General features: G+C 44.9%; 2 protein-coding genes across 2 annotated transcripts; one reads left to right on the top strand and one right to left on the bottom strand.

The window, feature by feature from the left end:
- med7 (mediator complex subunit 7) lies at window positions 1-908 on the bottom strand. The gene has a single exon (XM_086139277.1). It carries the CDS (start codon window positions 906-908, stop codon window positions 147-149), a length of 762 nt encoding a protein of 253 aa, XP_085995403.1. The 3' UTR covers window positions 1-146.
- Window position 909: 1 nt separating this feature from the next.
- Window positions 910-10,932, top strand: itk (IL2 inducible T cell kinase). Its single transcript, XM_086139275.1, has 18 exons — window positions 910-1,125; window positions 4,037-4,220; window positions 4,371-4,475; window positions 4,571-4,652; window positions 4,755-4,880; window positions 5,187-5,224; window positions 5,330-5,478; window positions 5,553-5,618; window positions 5,719-5,773; window positions 6,800-6,879; window positions 6,999-7,117; window positions 7,212-7,286; window positions 8,877-9,045; window positions 9,120-9,336; window positions 9,434-9,498; window positions 9,966-10,084; window positions 10,408-10,565; window positions 10,651-10,932. Exons 2-18 carry the CDS (start codon window positions 4,083-4,085, stop codon window positions 10,714-10,716), a joined length of 1,827 nt encoding a protein of 608 aa, XP_085995401.1. The 5' UTR covers window positions 910-1,125; window positions 4,037-4,082; the 3' UTR covers window positions 10,717-10,932.
- Window positions 10,933-14,687: the final 3,755 nt, after the last annotated feature.

Raw genomic sequence — 14,687 nt, forward strand, 5'->3', positions numbered from 1 at the left:
AATGTGTACACGACTCCGGTCTTTATTGAATCCGTCAAAAGACTTTTTTCTTTTAAATAAACATTTCACCTCCAGAAACAATGAAACGATAGCCAAGTCTGATACCGAAACAACTAAAAACGATGACAGTTCTGGCGTTGGAACTCCTAGGCGATCTCGTCAATGATACTGCACATGGCGGCGTCTTTGTCCCATACTTTGTCCTTCTTTGTAGCTTGAGCACTTTTCTCCTGGTGGCCCGTTGCCATGCAGCCGGCTCCAGCCTCCTCCACATCCATAGGTTCTGTTTTCATCCTGGGTGCCTGTCCAGACAGGCCGACAGCGGTCGGCGCAGGAACAATCCTTACTCTATCGGCGGCACCGTCCGCGCCCTCCATTTGGGGTAAGTCGTCAGGCAGGGAGGCGAGGCACCCCTGGATCATCTCCACCACCCTCTCCAGATGTTTCTGGAAGCGCTCTGCAGTCTCTAGCCTCTGTCTCTTCTGCACCTCCATCATTACCCTCAGTGTCTCCCTGGCTTGGTGGGGCCGGTACTCATTAATCAGATGGTGCATGTGGACGAACAGCAGCTTCAGATCCTCCAGCTTCTCCTCTCTTTTTATGCTGCCCGGGCTCTTGATGAGAATATCCAGTAAGTCCAGGAAGTTTACCAGGATGGACATATTGAGCTTCTTAAGCTCCCGTTTGTGGTCAAACTGCACAGGATGGAGTCTCTCAATTCCTTGGCTCTCCAGTGGGCGAATGATAAGATCATCACACTGGAACTGGTTGCCAAACATCATGTAGCTGTCTCTGATTGGCGGAGGCGGCTTCGGAGCGAGACCCTTGCGGATGTTTTCGTCCGTGTACTCCTTAATGTACTGCATGGGCGGAGGTGGCAGGGCACTGACCTGCTGCGGTTCACCCATGTTGACCTGAAACAACAATGTGGAAAGATTGCCAAGATTATTTCATACCGTTTCTCATGACAAAACAAAGGCCTTGCATTTTTGGGGGGAAAACCTGTGTTACTGTGAAAAGATTAATTGGGGCATGTTACTCCGCCGTCTGAGGAGGCAGCAGGGAGAAACATCAAGACCGGACCAAAGAACGTGAACACCTTCATCATGTATGATGAGAGATAAGGTAAGAATTTAAAAATAAAAAAAATAAAAAAACCTTATGGCTTGCAGCAAATAACAAGTACAGTTTTCCATGCAATTTTAAGGTTATGGCTGTTTAAAGTAATACATTTTTGGGGTGTAAAGCGCTTTATTTCCTGTTTTATCAACATGTTTTGAACCCCTACTTCCCCACTATGTGTTTTATATATTTCATCTATCATATTGATTAACTGGGTTGCACAGTGACTGATGACTGACAGAGCAATCATTTATGAGAAATTAAAACATAACACATTAAAAAAAATTTACTTGTAGAAAAGCAAGAGTTATAAAGCTTTTCAGCATTTTAGCCTCTCAAAGGACTGATCATTTTTTTTAAGGTATCCCAAACCAGGGAGCCTTTTCTGTGTAATATCAGTGAGAGATACATCTTTATTATTGCCAATGCTATTAAAATCTTGTCCACTTTCTGTACTACATGAACACCCGCTTTATACATGTGCTGTGATTGCTAAAACGATGCATTTCGGTGGAATTGGAAAAAATGAATTTCACACACACACACTATATATATATATATAGAGATATATATATATGTGTGTGTGTATATATATATATACACATGTATACACATATATATAGACATACTGTATACTGTACATATTCCAGTGCTGTCTCGGGCAGCTGCTTGCCAGTTTCTCCTCACCTTAGTGTCTCTTTTTCCTAAATGTTCTCCTTTTTTTTAATGGTTTTACTAAATCAATTATCACTTCCTGTTTTGTTTTTATGGATTGTATGTTTATACTTCTGCTTTTCATTAAAATATGAATACATTACATTGTAATGTAATAAATTGTTAATCATCTTCCTTCAGCCGCAGGGAATCTTCAAATCTTTGTACTTAAGACCTTAAAACACTTTATAGCCTTGACTTTGACACTTTATAGTTCTATTTGTATTTCTTATTCTCACTCCCTTTTTTGAAACTGTTTTTCACAATTTCCTACTATTATTTATTATTGTGATGTTTTTACTTGAAACTCTGGCACAACAATTTCCTTCGGGTTAAATAAAGTTGTTCTTATTCTTATACTAGAGGAAATAATGTACAATTTCTGTCACAGTTATGAATAATGACAGATTCTTTTGTATATGATTTACTTTCCTAGAGTTGTGCATTTGTAAATGGAAAAATCCTGGATAAATGTATGTATTATTCGTCTCAAAACCCTGCCACTTTAAGCTGCTAAACTGCCGTTGCATTTCACAACAACGTTCAACCAGTTCCTCATTTCAGATTGAACTGATCTCGGATAGCAAGCGCAGCTGAAGTTCGCACCTTGCGGCTTACAGTAGCACACTGGTTACTGCGTCACACCGGTTATATTTCGAGTTTGCCCCAGAAGGCTGACAAGCAGAAGTTACACCAATACGATATTTTCTGTTACCTTTAAAAAATAAACGCTTCATGTCACTTTTCAGTGCTAAGTTCTATCAAAACCACTCAGCTAGCCAAAAGTAGCTAGCTCCACTGTATTGCTGGGCTAGCTTATGTTGTGCTAACTAATAGCAAAGTAGGACGTAATCAAAATCCTGCTGTCCTTGAGAACGTCATGGAAAGTAGGATGCATCCGCAATTCTTCTCATACCTGTTTAAATGTTCCTCCCGAAGCTTTCAATCTGAAAGTGAAAATAACAACGTTAAAGGACGAGACAGTTGGTGCGTCGCTCCTTCATTGATGGTCTATGGACGGTTGTCTTCGGGCTCTCAAAGGAGTTCACCAACTAACATCCGGGCTCTTTACCGCCCCCTGGCGGCCGGGAGGGTGTACGACACCAGCATTCATCTTACCTCATGAAGTCTGCGGAAGGTCTGTCATCCAGGTTATGGCGAATTCATGTCGAAATCTTCTTGTTGCGACAAGTGGACTTGAATTTCTTCACTTAAAGACGTTTCGCCGCTCATCCGAGAGGCTTCTTCAATTCCAAAGAACCGAGGCTTCTACAGTTCTGAAGAACCGAATTGAAGAAGCCCCTCGGAAAGGTCCCCGAGTGAAGAAATTCAAGTCCAGTTGCTACAACAAGAAGATTTCCACAAGAACCCACCTTAAAAAACTACACCGTCAGTCAAAAGGCAACATTTATATTGTGAATTATATTATCGCATAGGATCACAGGTATTTTTCCCTTTCACAGATAAATTAATATGCTATTTTACGAACACAGGCTGGTTGCAGGTTGAAATTTCTGTGCAAGTAGAAAACACAGCGTGTGGAAATAAACAGCTGACAGACAGCACTGGACGTCTTTCAATGACCTGCAAAGAAGTCCAGTGATTAAAAGAAAATAAAGTCACAGCAGTCTGAAAAACAAATCAAGCAATTGTACAGCCGTGCACACTAAAACGTGTGTGAGTGTTTCTGCTTTGACTCTCCACACAAAGGTCGACAAAAAGCACGCGCAGTCGTGGATTTCATCATTCACACACTTGAGAAAGAGAACTTGAAAAAATGTATAGTTTCTTCCTCTACTCTGGAATACTTTAGAAACCGACAGACGTCTCTCGGATCAGAGGGACGGCGGTTTGATCCCCCGTTCTTTCTGCCTGCGCATTAAAGTGTCCTTTGGCGAGACACAGAACCCCTAGTTCAGGTAAATTTCCCCTTAGCTTTAAAGAAATGTCCCAAATTTTCTGGGGTAAATAACTGTATTACGTGTATCTCCCATCTTCTGATGAAAGAGCTCCATCCATTATTGCACAGAAAACGTCATAAATTGGAGGCCACATTGTAGGAAAACATCTTTGTGTGTGTGTAATGTGTGTGTGTGTGTGCTTGGGTTCCCGAGCACGGCCCACTTCTTGCCACGATGTGGTTTACAAACTGCAACAACTCGAGTCCGGAAGTTTCACAACATCTCCTCTGTCACTGCAGGGTCTGTTATCAGTGCTCGTCACGGTGCCGGCGAGGTGGCATCACCATGTTCCCCAGGGTGATTCTGAAGGAGAAGATGATCAAAAAATCACAGCAGAAGAAAAGAACATCACCACGGAATTACAAGGAAAGATTATTTGTCCTGGACATCCAGGACCTGAAGTACTTGGAGTGCCGGCCGAGTGTAAGTAGGCACATTTTTACCTGGTGTTGTCTTGACTTAAAACAGTCGAGTGTGTGGCGCTTTTGCTCCGTTCTTTTCACCCACAAAGGAAAAAGTATGTTTCTACTCTTGTGATCTGTTGAACCTAACAAGTTACGCTATGCATTTCAGAAAAAACCCTTGTTGAAGGGATGCATCCCGCTTTCCAGAATTAAATGTGCAGAGTGTGTGTTTACTGACCTTCCCATACCATGTGACTTTAAGTACCCTTTCCAGGTAGGAGACGTGATTTCTGAAATACTCAAAAAACATCCTCCCCTCCATGCAAGGTCATATATTTAGTAACAGATCCAATGCAAATGTGTCTGCAGGTTTTCTATGACAACCTTTACCTCTACATTTTCGCCCCAGACGCCGACTGTCGGCGGACGTGGGTTCGAGCTCTCAAAGAAGGTCTGCGTTGTTTTTTTTTTTTTTTTTTTTTACAAAAGCAAGTTTTTCATCAATCGTTTCGAATGTGACATTTCAAAAATGTTGCTTTTGTTTTCGATGCAGAGACGAAGTACAACGATCTGGTTGCGAAATTCCACCCGGATTTCTGGGTGGAAGGCAAATGGAGGTGTTGCCAACAATCGGAGAAACTGGCGGCGGGCTGTCGCGTATACGAGTCAATGGCTTTCGGTTTGTATCATATTGTTTATTTTTTTGTTTCTGCTACATTCATTCATTCATTCATCCATTCATTCATTCATTCATTATCCAGCGCTTATCCTTTATTTGCTGAGGTGGGCTAGAGATGATGATCGGATGAATGAATGAATTTCGAAATTTGCCGTTTAATAACCGTTCCACTTCAAGTCTTTTGTTTTTTGAGCTTGTGGTTGAGTCCCGATCTCATCCGGGGTAATTCGTTTAAGACGACTATATTTGTTTTGTTGTTTGTTTTGTGTGCTGAACGTGATCGTATTTTGGATTTCTTATCTGCAGCCTCCAAAAAGCCACTTCCTGAAGTTCCGGATCCAAAGGTACACATTTCTCTGTAACCAAGACTCATTATTTAACGAGTGTTATCGGAGCCATCAAAGTATGTTTTGACACCGTGTAAAACTTAGCGGATAATGCTGTTTCAGGCCCAGTGTGATACCGTTCAGAGGACCGTCGTCGCTTTGCAAGACTACGCTCCGCTCGCAGCAGGAGACCTGCCGCTCCAGAAAGGCCTGAGCTACAGCCTGGCTGAAGTCAGCGAATCAGACTGGTGGGCCGTTCAGGATGACGAAGGGTAGGAAGCGTCGCTTGACCTGAAGTTCATTCGCTCGTCAGCAACTCACATTCACCTTTCCACCTCCTGCTCAGGAACACGGGCTTCGTACCCAAGACTTACATTGCGTTGAAATCCGACGAAAACTTGGAGAGATTCATGTTAGTATGAACCTTTTCTTTGCAATCGACTCACATTTTGTCAGCGGCCGATGGAGTGGCTGCTTCACTGATGTGACTGTTTGTATCTTATCTCTCATAGCTGGTACAACAAGAACATAACCAGAGGGGAAGCGGAGGAGCTTTTGATGAGAGAGGTAGAAACTGCAAAGTTTCAATCTTCCGCTATCTATGCGGGTTTTACAAAAATAGATTTATTAAATGAATAAAACATGCACGGCTAATCACCATAGGATTAATCCACGGTGAGACGCAGCTGCAAATGGAGCCGCATTTGCAGAGTGAATGTAGATGCACCTGCACGGCTGAATTCTGGCTGCATGGGGAAATAACACCTCACAACCACAATGTTTCCCCAAGCGACGAGTTTCCTGATGTTGATGTGAGATGCGCTTGTAGATGCATGAGTAAAAGTCAAAGAGCGATCTACTTCTGGTGCCCAATCCTGTTGACGACGCAGGCGTATGATTCGATTACCTCAACCTTGTGTGCGTTTCCATCATGGAGATCGAGCCCCGCTGAGTTTTCTGGTCATGGTAGCTGTAGTTGTAATAGCGTTAGCAGAGAATAATTTACCAAAACCAAACAGGATGTTGTTTTTGCATGTTTTAGATTCAACACATTATGACACATGTCAAACTCAAGGCCCGCGGGCCAAATGTGGCCCGCCACATCATTTTATGTGGCCCGTGAAAATCTTTTAAAAGGTTTGAAGACAAATGCGCAAATTGACCGAAAACTATATTTCCCACAGTTCACGCCGCTCATGCTAACCGCCTAAAACGGCATCCCGATTGCAGTTTATCCAAATCTATGCCATTTTCTGGGACATACAAATGATCCCAAAATGTCCAGGAAGAGAAACGTTGACGCAGATGGAAGGCTGTTTCAATGCTTATGTAACATTTTGGATTTGAATGAGTGACATCATTAAGAGTTATTTAAAATGAAGGAGTGATTACATTTATTTTAGATTGCATTTAGTTACATTTAAACTGTTTCCGTTACTTGTAGCCCTTGGAGGGCAACCATGATGCTGAGTTTGACACCCCTGCATTACAAAATGAGATGTGATGAAAGCGTCAGCCCCACAGATCGGCAGAACTTTTGAAAGGGATGGAATGTATGATATGGGTTTGGAGACCGGCTGTTACGTCTTTCAGGGGAAAGAGGGTGCGTTCATGGTGCGTGACTCCAGACAGGCGGGCGTTTACACCGTGTCCGTCTTCACGAAAGCAGCGGGGTAATTTCTCGTCTTTCTTATATCTTGGTCAAATTAAGAATCCTCGTATTTGAGGTGTATTGATGACGTTTTCTTCTACCGGTGAAGCATCTTATACATTTTCTCATCTCCTTCCCAAGAGTGAAGCATTATCAGATCAGGCAGTCTGAAACGGAAGGGTCCCATTTTTACCTGGCAGAGAAGTACCTGTTCGGTACCATTCCTGAGCTCATTCATTACCACCAGCACAACGCCGCCGGTAATCCCATTTGTTTTCCACCCAGGAGTTTATGAAGAAAGCTACTCGTAATGTATATTCACATGCATGACGTGTGTGTTTGTTGACTTTGCAGGCCTCATCACGCGTTTGCGACATCCTGTCTCTCGGACAGGCGGCGTCTCCCAGGAAATCGCTGATCCAGCGAGAGGTAGGCCTGTTTCATTTACGTCTGGGAACCTCTCCCATTCAAGCTGACGCTCCGATATTTCTGCGACCGCTCTTAAATGGCCGAGATTCGATCAACTTTATGGTGTTAAAAAGACCTTCCGGTGAAATTGCGAAATTTCATTTTGCACAAACCCTGATGCTAGCCTGATAATGTTTAAAAGCCCAGAGTTGAAGCTCTTTGCTTTGGGCTCAAACGGTTAAAACCTAAAGTCAATCAAGCCGAGGTTGATTTTGTTTACACGGCGTCAAATCACAACACAGTTGTCGGGTGACCCTTTGCGTGTGGAGCAGGTCTGGAACACACACTTTTGCATCACTCGGCGACGGCGGTGATGAAACCCTGGCTTTTTCCGGGCAGAACCCTTGGACGGATCTGTGTGGGCGTCCTTCTGCGGTACAAGGAGGCGGACAGAGAAAGCAAGAATGTGATAGAGATAGGGGTGAGAGGGTACAGGCACAAATGATCTTATACTAATAATAACTGTAGCGCAGACAATTTCTGTGCATGCTAATAGCTGAAAAGATAGAACAGCGGTGGACGCCCTACGGAAGGCTGCAATCAAGCCGGTTGGGAAGCTAAACAATGAGCGAACCCAGAGACAAGGGAGAAGATACAGTATACCCTTGTTTTTCGCGGGGTTACGTTCCAAAAAGAACCAGTGATAGGCAAAATCCGTGAAGTAGAAACCTCAATTGTTTTTTACAATTATTATACAATTAAATACTCTATTATACATGGCTGCTGTCATCCTTATGTTTTTTTTTTCCTTCTTTATGGAACGAACGGAAGATTAATTAATTCCGTAATGCCGCATAGCTTTTAGCTTCCCTTAGCATGTCCAGAAGTTTTACTTTATCTGCGATAGATAGCATCTTCCTGCCCCAGGTGCTTTTGTCGCTCCAGAGCGTTTTGTCAACATTATGGCTTTTAGAGAAACTTGAAATTGCAAGAGAATTTGCACATACGTAATGTAAATTTAGCAAGCTGTTTTACGTACGTGCACATATTAAACTGCAACGTTATTGACGCACAGGTAGAGAAGAAGAGGAGTGACTTTTTAGCCAATCAGAATGCAGAACACAATGCACGATGCAAATCCGTGAAGCAGCGAAACCGTGAAAAGTAAACCACGTTATAGCGAGGGATCACTGTACCACGTTACTATCATGGGACAGAGAAAGAAGGGAAAGAGAGAAGTGCATCGTAGGATATCCCCAGAGTAAGAATGTGGCAGCGTGAATAGGGGCTAGCCTAGCGCTAACTATAAGCTTTCACAAAAAGTTTTAAGCCTGTCGTCAAACGAAGAGAGGGCGTCCTCTGAAGATATGAAGATGTTTCCACGGAGGAGATGCTTGTTACCCGAGTGCTCCGACACCCGTTCTGCGGTTAGCGACTCTATGAACCTCCTGCCGCCAGCTAGGTAGCTTCCCAAGAGTTCCTTGAGCGCTCTGCTCTGCTGGATTCACACGGCCGTCCGTCACGTGACGAACTTGTTGAAAAACGGCGCGAACGTCTTTTTCCGAATGTGTCCGAAGGTTCTCGCTCATCCGGGCTTTTCCTCGTCGACAGATCGGTGGGAGCTCGACCACGACGACCTGATCTTGGGCGAGGAGATAGGCAGCGGCCAGTTCGGGCTGGTCCTGGAGGGGAGCTGGATGGGCAAGAAGGTGGCGGTGAAGACGGTGCGAGAAGAATGCATGTCGGATGAAGACTTCAAAGAAGAGGCGAAGGTCATGATGTAAGTGCGTTTCATCACGACGCCTCCTTCGCTGTGGCGGTGCGGCGCTAACGTGTGGACGCGTGGTCTCGCAGGAGGTTACGTCACTCCAAGCTGGTGGAGCTCTACGGTATGTGCACCCAGCGCTCGCCGCTGTGCCTGGTCTTTGAGTTCATGGAGAACGGCTGTCTGTCAGACTTCCTGCGAGCCAACAAGGGGAGTTTATCCAACGGCATCATGTTGAACATGTGTCTGGATGTCAGCGAAGGGATGGCTTATCTGGAGGCGAATAACTTCATCCACAGAGATCTGGTAAAGCAGGAGAGAGGAACGCAGGAACGCGTTCTCAGAGGAACCATCGTACCTCTGCCGATGGCCCGGCCTTCATCTGCTCTCGTTTCTCCCGCAGGCAGCCAGGAACTGCCTCGTGTCCGAGTACAATGAGGTGAAGGTGTCCGATTTTGGAATGGCCAGGTACGGTTTTCCAAAAATATCCCAACGTTCGTGACTGCGGAGGTTCTCGGTCATCCGGGTCATCATGGTGAATTCATGGTGAATTCTAAATCTTCTTGTCGTGGCAACCGGCAAAGAGCTCCACTGAACGCCACAGGAGGTCTTTCCTACCTGAGGCTATCAGACTTTTTAATTCCTCTTCCCTCAGCCGCAGGGAATCTTCAATCTTTGTAGTTACTGCTAACAGTTAAACAACTCATATTTCATTGTATTTCTTATTCTTCATCCTTTCTACTATCATCTATTATTGTTGTGTTTTTTGCTTGAAACTCTGGCACAACAATTTCCTTCGGGATTAATAAAGTTGTTCTCATCTCATCTCATCTCAACTCAGCTCGGTCGCCACGACGAGAAGATTTTGACAAGAATTCCACAGAGATGAGTCCACATGTAGATCGCTCATACTATTTCCCTTCTTTGCCGTGTAGATTTGTCTTCGACGATCAGTACACCAGCTCTCAATGCTCCAAGTTTCCTCTCAAGTGGTCGGCCCCGGAGGTCATCAACTACTGCAAGTTCAGCAGCAAGTCGGATATCTGGTCTTTCGGTGCGTTTACGTCTCGGCATCCCGCGCTTTCACCCTCGCGTTTGCGTCCGTCGGACTTTTTTCGCCCGCAAATGGTAAACTCCGCCTCTGCGCCGCTGAGAAAACTGTACCAGCATGAAATAGAGGGAAGGTGATTTTATCATTTTATACAACATGTTTGGAGTTATTCAACGGTCAGATGATTACGACAATTATTTATGCAACGTAAGAAGGACACCGCTTCCCCTTTTGCTTTTCCTCGGGAACGTCTGCCGTTAAACTAGGAATGGCACGCATGTTTTCAGTTCATATCGAACCGCCGCTGCCCCTGTTCACCCACACAGGTGTGCTGATGTGGGAGGTCTACAACCACGGCCGTCTTCCCTATGAAAACCGCTCCAACGCCGAAGTGGTGAAGTCCCTGAACGCCGGGTTGAGGCTCCTGAAGCCGCGGTTGGCACCGCAGGATGTGTATCTTCTCATGGAGTGGTGTTGGAAGGAGGTTGGAACGCACACTTAACGAATGAGCTCGGGGAAAAATAAGTACGAAGTATTAACGGGTCCCCTGTCCTGCTTTGGTTCCTCAGAAGCCAGAAGATCGTCCGTCGTTCGTGGTGCTGCTCCACGAGCTGGCCCTGCTCCTGGACACATGAGCCCACGTGAGAGGTGTAGATCGCAACTGTAAATACAAATTTTTATTTATTTTGATGTCATAAAATGTCTATTGGGATCATTCAGACCTTCACCAATGTACTTTGCACTTTATCTATTTTCCATTTGTCGTCGATAACGTGTTAGATCGCCGTGGCCAAAGCTGTCGTGTGTTTTCGATGCTAAGTATCTCAATCCAGCACGAAAAGCCATAATTGTGAGAAAATGAAATAAAGCAAATTGGGTTTTCATTCGCTCATTCGTTGATCATCTACACTGCTTATCCTGCAGTCGGGGTCTCAAACAGGAAGAAGTGAACCGCTGCATTGCCGTGGCGAGCACAAGTCACATCTGCGAAAGACAAAAGTCCATCCGGAAAAGACAAACACATCCGGCCCTTTCATACAGGACCGTCAAGCTTGTAATCCTGCTGTTCTGCTCAACATCTCTGTGAGAGGAGCCGGAGCGGGAAAGAGAAACTCCTGCTTGACACCAGCTCGCCTGGATTTGGATATAACAGCATGTTTTGGCTAGCAACAAGACAGAATATATATATATATATGTGTGAATGAGAGGAACTCAGGTGGAACGGTGAGGCTACAGGGAGTGGAAATCAAGAAGCTGGAGGATTTCTGGTACTTGGGGTCAACAGTCCAGAGCAACGGAGAGTGTGGAGAAGAGGTGAAGAGACGGTCCAAGCAGGTTGGAATGGCTGGAGAAAAGTGTCAGGGGTACGAAGAGATAGAAGACTTTCTGCCAGAATAAAAGGAAAGGTGTACAAGACAGTGGTGAGACCAGAGATGATGTTTGGACTAGAAACTGTTCCAATGACCAAAAGACAGCAGGCAGAACTAGAGGTTCCAGAGATGAAGATGTTGAGGTTCTCTTTGGGAGTGACCAGGATGGAGAGGATCAGGAACGAGTCTATCAGTGGAACGGCACATGTTAGATGTTTTGGAGAGAAGGTCAGAGAAGCCAGACTGAGATGGTTGGGTCATGGACAGAGGAGGGATAGAGAATATATTGGTAGACGGATGCTGGAATTGGAGCTGCCAGGCAAGAGGTCTGGAGGAAGACCAAAGAGAAGGTTTATGGACGCAGTGAGAGATGAGATGAGATGAGAACAACTTTATTTATGCCGAAGGAAATTGTTGTGCCAGAGTTTCAAGCAAAAACATAACAGTAATAGATAATAGTAGGAAGGAGGGAGAATAAGAAATACAATAACATATAAATTGTCAAGGTTACGGCTATCAAGTGTTTTAAGGTCCTAAGTAGAAAGATTTGAAGGGTTAGATGGAGAAAGTTGCTCGCTGTGGCGACCCCTGACGGGAAAAGCCAAAAGAAGAAGAAGAAGATGATGTGGAGGAAGACCTGAAGGCACTGAACGACTGAAGATGTGTGAGGGCAGTTTGAGCGGTTGCGTGGGGCAGATGTTTGGAGTTCCCCTTCCCCGGGGCAACGACACACACTTGGCGATCGGGTCGGCTCCGGTCAAAGATCGTGTTCTACTCCGGTGCGTTCATTCGTAATGTTCAGAGATGTTGAGCCAGATTGAGTCAGAAGTCACTTGAGTGCAAAGGAGAGGGGATGCTCTGGAGGGAGTGTGACTGGAAATTGCAAAAATGGTGTTCCAGGGAAACGAGGCATTGAGACAAGAGGCCGAGGCACGGATAGCAGGAAAAATGAGATACGGAGGAATCAAAAATAAGTCTACCGCATCGGGGACGCGAAACGAAAACTGATCATTTTATGGCCAGAGGGTGTAAATGTTAGAGTTGTGAAACTGAAAGGAAAAAAACTTTCTGTCAAAAGTGTGAAGGAGTCGACGCCCGTCGAAGAGGAGGGATCTCAAGAAGATTCAAGACTTCTCTTCAGAGATGGAAAACAAACCCAACGGAGGTTTCGTTCTGGGTGGAATCTCCACGTTCTTCTCCGTGTTTGCGTGGGTTTCCTCTATATGACGTACATCTCCAGGGTGGACCCGGCCTCTGGCTCCTCGCATCCATTCGTGAAAGAATAAGTGTCACAACCCCCTCCTGTGTGACATCACAGAAGAAGAAAGATAACTCGACTTTATAAATGTCATGATTCCATAAAGTTGGACTGCTGAACTTGAGCCGTGTTGTTGTGATGCAGTGGGAGCGTGAAGACGGAGCTGAGCGGATCATCCGCCGTATCTGCAGCCGCGTCGCTGCTCACATTTTTTGAAACATTCTGCTGAATAAACGGTGGTTTCTGATTTTTTTTCTTTCCCCTCTGATTCGGTAGATATCTGCGGATAGGCATTTTATTCACGCAAGCGGCGTACAGCCGGATAGAAACCGCATGCGGTGTTTAAAAACACGTGCGTTTACCAAAACTTGTACGCGACGACCAAACCAGAGCAGTGAAAGAACCGCGGAAGGAGCGGCTTAAAGCGTTTTTTTTGGTTCGGCGGAGGTGACTGAAGATGGCGGGGCTCGATGTACTAAGATGTGGCTGGTTTTAGTTTGCGAGGTTCGGTACATTATACTCATAATTATACTCGATAAACGATGGATTCTGTATCAGGAGCGACGAGGCGGCGTCGCAGATGACGACGAACATCCTCCCCCGCTAACTGCGATTTAAATATCACGATATGTCCCTCTTCCTCATTTAACAAAAGTGTGAATGAACAGACAGCATTTCCCGCTTCTTCTCATCCGCCAGAAAAGGGACGAGTGCTTAAGTTCTCCTTTCACTTTCGGTGTTTCTGTTTTGAGAATGGTCAGCGCCACCTATCAGAGCATCCGCCACATGCACAGGCAGGAAATCTACCACCGCTCCCTCTTTCTCTACAAAGATACGTACCGAAGATACACTCACCCTCTCTCGTAAATCCAAGAAACCGTCATCTTGCAAGGAAAGCGTGACCTTTCGTTTCTAGCTGTCATTGGCGGGAGGCGGCGTTCAGGCAACAGTTCACCCTCTCATCTGCAAATCATAGTCGTACAACCGTTCCTACACTTATTCGCGTCACAATCAGACACACACCATTCGCTCACGCGTCCACGTCTAGGAATATTCATTATCTGCACCGTTCATCCTGTCGTCGGCGGTCACAGCCGAGGGTCGGGGTCCAGTGGATTAACAAACACTCGCCCTCAAATTCACACATCTGGACAGCTTGTGGTCTCCACTGAAGCTCCTGCATGTGTTTGGACTGTGCGAGGAACCTGGAGAACCCTGAGGAACCCCACGCAGACACGGGGAGAACATGGAGACTCCACACAGGAAGGAATCCAACCAAGGACCTTCTTCGAAGCACTGCGCCGCCCTCAAATTACACAACAATACAATGAAATGATTGAAAAATTAGCTGTAAATTCCATTTAGAATCAGTGCAGAGTAGAATAAAACATTACTGTGCTGAAAATATACCAGCTGTTATCAAGGTAAAGCCAATAAATGTATTACCATTATTCCCATCTGTGTCTCTGGCGCTGTAAATAAATGAAAGGGAAATGTCTGCAGATCACTCAAAACAGAAGCAGCTTGTCGAGGGGAAGAGTTGATGTAAAATTGTGACTGTTTAATAAGAACGATGCTAATTTTGTCATAGAAATGTGAGTTTAAGCTTCGCTGGACCGTCTGGGGGAAAGCAAACAAGATAAGATATACTTTATTGATCTCCATAGGGGAAATTCTTTTGTCGCAGCAAGGTAACAATAACAGAATCATTACACATGGATGAAAATATAAACAGAGAGACAATTAAAAGATAGCAAAAGACAATTACAAACGAATAGCCAGCAGAGCGAAACAATAACAACAAGGATAAGAAAAGATAACAGAATACAAAACAAAAAAAAGACAGCAAGGGTAAAGGAAAACCAATGCAAAATATCTGAAAGTGCTAAAATGTGTTTATTAAGTTCCCGAAAGTGGAGAGGTTTTCAGTGTGTGTGTGTGTGTGTGTGTGTGTGTGTGTTCTTGCTGTTACGGTCCC

This window comes from Fistularia commersonii, chromosome 31, assembly GCF_037954325.1.
Source record: "Fistularia commersonii isolate RoL2024-O1a breed Wild chromosome 31, RoL_Fcom_v1.0, whole genome shotgun sequence".
NCBI classification, from domain to species: Eukaryota; Metazoa; Chordata; class Actinopteri; order Syngnathiformes; family Fistulariidae; genus Fistularia; species Fistularia commersonii.

What these genes read in the sequence shown, in the direction of transcription:
- med7 (XM_086139277.1), bottom strand. Translation starts at nt 908, where the DNA reads ATGGGTGAACCGCAGCAGGTCAGTGCCCTGCCACCTCCGCCCATGCAG.
- itk (XM_086139275.1), top strand. Translation starts at nt 4,083, where the DNA reads ATGTTCCCCAGGGTGATTCTGAAGGAGAAGATGATCAAAAAATCACAG. An exon ending in GGTTCGAGCTCTCAAAGAAG is followed by an intron (nt 4,653 to 4,754) that starts GTCTGCGTTGTT and finishes TTTTCGATGCAG; the next exon opens with AGACGAAGTACAACGATCTG. An exon ending in CTGAAGTTCCGGATCCAAAG is followed by an intron (nt 5,225 to 5,329) that starts GTACACATTTCT and finishes ATGCTGTTTCAG; the next exon opens with GCCCAGTGTGATACCGTTCA.